We start from the raw sequence: 5,200 nt of genomic DNA, 5'->3' as shown, positions 1-5,200 counted from the left end.
GATGAACATAAGACAACCTTTAAGACTCATCAAAGATAGTATCAATTCAGAGTCAGGCCTTTTGGACTCTGTAATGCTTTTCAGTGTGTCATGAACGAAGTGGTCGGTCCATGCTTGATAAACTCGACACCTATCCAGCGGAGATTAGCTTCCATTCAGAATTGAACTTCAGAATACATCGTCGTCTCCGAGTGCATCGGTTATTTCTATACCGGAGCCTATTTACCTATGCATTTATATTTTTGATGGCCATAATGCTTGAAGTTATATGTATTTCCATCACCTTGTTGTTTATCTTATTTAGCATTCGTTATTGGTGCACATAGTTGAGCCTAGCTTATTTATATTTTGTGCTTGATAAATTAACGCTTATTCTATTTTCCTATTTATTTAAGCCAAAATTGCAATTGTCTTAAACTGCCTATTCACCCCTTTAGGCAACATGTAGATCCTTTCACTAGCAATTTAAATTTCTCATGAACTTTTAATGTTGAACGACCCTGTTGAACAGATGCAATTCCATTTTCAATATAGAAGAACACATTTTTGAATCATTTTTGGTAATACGCAAGATTAACTTTTATGTTCATAACTCCTCATAGCACATGAGAGATGTTTATTTTGTTTCTTGACCTTTCTTCACGTTTGTAGGGATTATTTCACTATATGTGTATTCATTTTAAAAGGTACACAATAAAATAAAATAGATAAAAACATTTCACCAAAAAATACATTAAACTTTTATATTGTTAATACTTTATAGCACAATATAAATGTTTTTATTTTATTTGTATCGAGGGTTTGGAATGATTTTCATACTTACACGGAAACTATCCGTGCATAATCGTCATGGTGTTTTAAAATGTTTCACCACACAAACATAAAGGACTTACTATTCTAAATATGCTTTGACCTTAGCAATATAAATATATGAGAACTTAAAATATTCAACCATCAAACATACAAAAAGAAAGCTAGGAAAAAATTGGTAAGAAAAATTTTAAAAATAAAAAAATGAACGCAAAAGTGCAAATAAATATTAGATACAAATTTAAGAAACTAAAAAGGAAAAAAGGAAATGGGAACATGATAAAAACTAAGAATATAAATAAAAAGTAAAATAAGTGAGACCAAACTTTTATTAGGCAGCCTTTTCTTAAGTCTAAGCAAAGTTTTCATAAATTTTAACAAACTTATTTTAAATCGAAACAACCTTTATGTATGAGTCCTCGGGTTGCCCGAGGAGAATTAATTTATTATAGAAGAATGAAATTTGATTAGCAATTTCGTTTTGTTGTCCTAGTGCTTCGAACATAATCTGTACTCTAAAAGTTGCAATTACGTCTACAGGTGATTAATACTTCAATTAGGTACTAAGTTAAAAACAAAAAAAACAAAAACAAAAACAGAAAAACAAAAAAAAAAAGGTACTAAGTTATATGCATTTGTAGTTAATATGTATGTTCTCCAATATATATAGGCGGATGAAATACAATCCAAAAAAACAATTTAATGCGAGTCATTTTGTCCTAGTATCAGATAAGATAAGACGAGTTTTGGGGAGCTTGTGCTTCTCAAAAGGAAATAGAAACCAATCATATTGGTTTATGAAGTTTGGCCATTACCAGATAACCTAACACAAAATTAATTCATTGCGACCTTGGTTGCATTGTCATGTTAAACATCATTAGGTCATCGCCACCTTTTACTAAAATGCATAAAAGAAACGACGGACATCTAGGTAGGTACTAGGAGTACTCCTATGTACAACTGAATTCAGAGGTAACCCTGTTATGCTCCGAGCTTGCACAACTTGCATCTGAAGATGGATCGTGAGCTCGTCAGTAGTTCCCTTGGTAGCCATTCCCTCAATAGTAGAGAAGATGGGCGTAAGGGGACAGGCAATGCTGGTCCTGCCACGGGCTCCGCAGCTGCGTCAGGAACGGGTCTTGCAGCCAGTCGAACACTCCTTGGTTCGCCGCCGGTAGCTCGAGGCTGCAGGTCGGGTTCGCCGCCGGGATCTGGATACTGCATGGAGGGTTCGCCGCCGGGAGCTGGAAGTTGGAGGGAACGTTCGCGGATTGCTGTAGAGACAAAGCGGACGCCGACGCCACGGTGACTGCGGCGACGTCCGCTTCCTTCTTGGCTTCCCTGGGCGCGTCGTCATTCTTGATGTTGCCAGATGGCGCCGCCGACGACGAGGAGGAAGAGTGGAACAGGAAGTTGTCCTGGACGTCGTCGGACGACGACAGATAGTCGTCGCCGGCGGAGATGGTGACCGGTGCCGGCCACGCTCTGGCTTCGCCGCCGTATCCTCCGTTCCAGCCGGGCCTCTGCATCATCATCTCCTCCATCGCGGAGGCTCTCTGCTCGAGCTCCTTGAGCGGCGTGGCCTTCCGGTATATCTTGCACAGCACCGTGTCCTCCCTGGGAGGCGCGGCGCCGGCGGCGTGGTCGGGGAGACGGTACTCGTTCATCACCCAGTCCGTCTTGGTGCCTCTTGGCGCGCGGCCTTGGTAGAAGACGAGCGTCTTCTTGAGCCCGATGACCCGCTTGGGGTCGGCGGCGCTCCGGATGGCCCTGTCGGACCCCGTCGCCTTCCAGAACCCGCGCTGCGTCGTCCGGTTCGGCCGGCCGCCGCTGCCGGCCTTCCGGTCACGCGGCACGAAGAAGTACCACTCCCTCTCCCCGATCTTGGCCATCCTTGGGAGGTCCCAGGGGTCGTGGCGGTAGATGTTGAGCGTGCCGATGATGTCGAAGTGGAGCTTCTTGCCGAGGGCGACGCGGGAGAGGTAGAAGCCGAGGAGCTCCTCCTCCGTGGGGTGGAACCGGAAGCCGGGGAGGGGCTGCTCGGCCTCCATGGTCGACGCCGGTGTCACTGCCATCGCTAGATCACTGGTTGCTGCTCTGCTCGATCTACTTCTAGTCTAGGTGATCGTCACTGCTCTGCTTATCTTGCTGTTGCACTGGCAGGATGATCGAGTCGGTGCCTGGGTGGTGGATATGGAGAAGCTTAGTATAGAGCCTGAAGGTGGTACGCGGTTTCCTGTAGAAAAGTGGTCGCAATTTCTTGGCACAGTCCAACTGAAAGCGACGAGTGCTACCGCTCAGTAGTACGGATGCATTTGTGCCGGCTTTACTTGTTATTTAAATTAATGCTGTTTCGGCGACTGAACTTTAATTTCGAATGTGCGTTTGGAGACTTGTGAATTCACACAAATTGACTCATTTTAGTCATCCAGATGAAACGATATTTATCTATTTCTGTGTTTAGACATTCAGAGTCGGTGGATATATTTATCTTGTGCTGCTGTCCAACTAAGAATAACTGACGGCTCTATAGCACGATTTTTATTTGGAAGTAGGATTGCTTCTCGAAACATTGCAAGAGCGCGGTCATTCCTGTAGTCAATCGTCCATTTCGTCCATGTATTTGAGTACTAAGTACTAACTGTGATTTTTGCACGTTTATCTTGCATCCGCTGATGTGCTGTTCAACAAGTCTCGTCTTCGTTTGAAACGGCTGTGTACAACAAATTGCTGATGTATTTTCAATAACGGCAATGCTATCATATAAATGAATCACCGTGCTGTCATCATACGTAAGAACCCAAGGTTTCTCCTTTTTATTATATATGCAAGAGAGGGGGCGAATGTCGGGGGAAAGACCCCGGGTAGGGCAATGGACGCGGAGCAGCCGGCTTGAGGTTGGCCGGCTGGCGGCAAAGGCCGGCTGAGGAGCAGCCGGCTGGAGCCGTGGCCGGCTTCCTCGGGAGCCGGCTGGCTCTAAGTCCTAGTCGGCCTGGCAACGGCCTCCAACGCTGTGGCTGGGCCGGCTTCTACAAGCCATATTCGACTGGGGTTTATACTCTAGACCGACTCGAGGCTGGCGAGCCTTGCATGAGAAGGAACTGGGTAGGTGGTCCGGGTTCAAAGGTCCACGCCGACCTCACCTCCCGTAAAGCGCGGGTCACTGTGGAGAAATAGTGCCACGCGGCAGACAGGCCATCATGGCGTACGTCGGTCTGTACCGGCTACAGGGCATGATGGCGATAGAAACACCTCCTCACCATACCGTTGACTCCGGCAGGCGGATGGGACAGGCCATGACGCCTCAACGGCTCCATGACGTCAACGCCTCGAGAAGGAGCAGAAGCGGAAGCCGGCCAGTCGGCTTCTAGACTATAGGGACTTCTATGTAAAGTGCCAGCGCCTATATAAGCTGGGCTACCCCCCTCGTGCGGGGGACGATCGATCGTTCTCACTTCATTCTAGTCTTAGCGCTACTCGAGGAGAGAGACCTTCGTCTACCTTAGCCTCCCCGAGCAGCCGATACAGCTCAAGGAGCACCATTGTACTGTGTGATTACCATATACACTCATAGCAGGAGTAGAGGTGTTACCTCCATTGGAGGGCCTCGAACCTGGGTACGTCGCCGTGTCGCTCGTGCTCATACCCGCATCCGGATACCGCCGTGAGACCATCTAGGAACCACCTTCGATTAGCCACCCTATGGCATATGCCGTGACGATACCACGACAGCGAACCCAAGGTTTCTCCATTTTATTATATATGCAAGAGAGGGGACGAACCCAAGGTTTCTCCTTTTTATTATATATGCAAGAGAGGGGGCGCCGGGGTCCCCGACGGAAGCTTTTAGGTCTTTTAGGTATTTTAGTGTCTTTTTAAGGATGGTGAGGCACCTACGTCCTAAAGTAAGGCGACAGAAGACATGTGGAGTTGTCATTCTGCCAAATCTCCTGATTCAGATCGGTGTTCGTGTTAGTTGGTGTGGTTGCAAGTCTGGCTCTTCTGATTTATAGGTCTCATCTTTGGCGATGGTTGTTGCTCTGATACGCGATTTATAGTTCTCATCTTTTACGATGATTGTTGCTCTGATGGGTTGGTCCTTTGAAGCATCAGCACGACGATTTCACACATGTCTACTACAGCTAGAGATATACTACGACAAGGTTTGTCCGACTCCGGTGAGAGAGGGGTGAGGGTGGCGGCACCTTCGACTCGCTCTAGTGCTCGTAGTCTTGATTAGGTAGTCCAAAAATCTATTTATGATTTTTTTACTTTTAGAGTTCTTTCTACTATTGTTGATGATTATCAATAGATCGGTTGATTTTTCGTAAATAATGTAGATGATCATCAATCTTCTCAATCCCTTTGTACTCACACGTCCACTTATATA

The 5,200-nt window shown here is 46.1% G+C and overlaps 1 protein-coding gene across 1 annotated transcript; it reads right to left on the bottom strand.

Annotated features, from left to right (window-relative positions):
- Positions 1–1,623: 1,623 nt before the first annotated feature.
- Positions 1,624–2,965, bottom strand: LOC124695288 (NAC domain-containing protein 22-like). Its single transcript, XM_047228147.1, has one exon. The coding sequence runs from the start codon at positions 2,883–2,885 to the stop codon at positions 1,869–1,871; it is 1,017 nt and encodes a 338-aa protein (XP_047084103.1). The 5' UTR covers positions 2,886–2,965; the 3' UTR covers positions 1,624–1,868.
- Between the last annotated feature and the right edge of the window lie 2,235 nt (positions 2,966–5,200).

Source organism: Lolium rigidum, chromosome 3 (genome assembly GCF_022539505.1).
Source record: "Lolium rigidum isolate FL_2022 chromosome 3, APGP_CSIRO_Lrig_0.1, whole genome shotgun sequence".
NCBI lineage: Eukaryota > Viridiplantae > Streptophyta > Magnoliopsida > Poales > Poaceae > Lolium > Lolium rigidum.
This window is presented reverse-complemented; position numbering and strand designations above follow the sequence as displayed.

Coding starts and splice junctions, on each gene's coding strand:
- LOC124695288 (XM_047228147.1), bottom strand. CDS start 2,885: ATGGCAGTGACACCGGCGTCGACCATGGAGGCCGAGCAGCCCCTCCCC.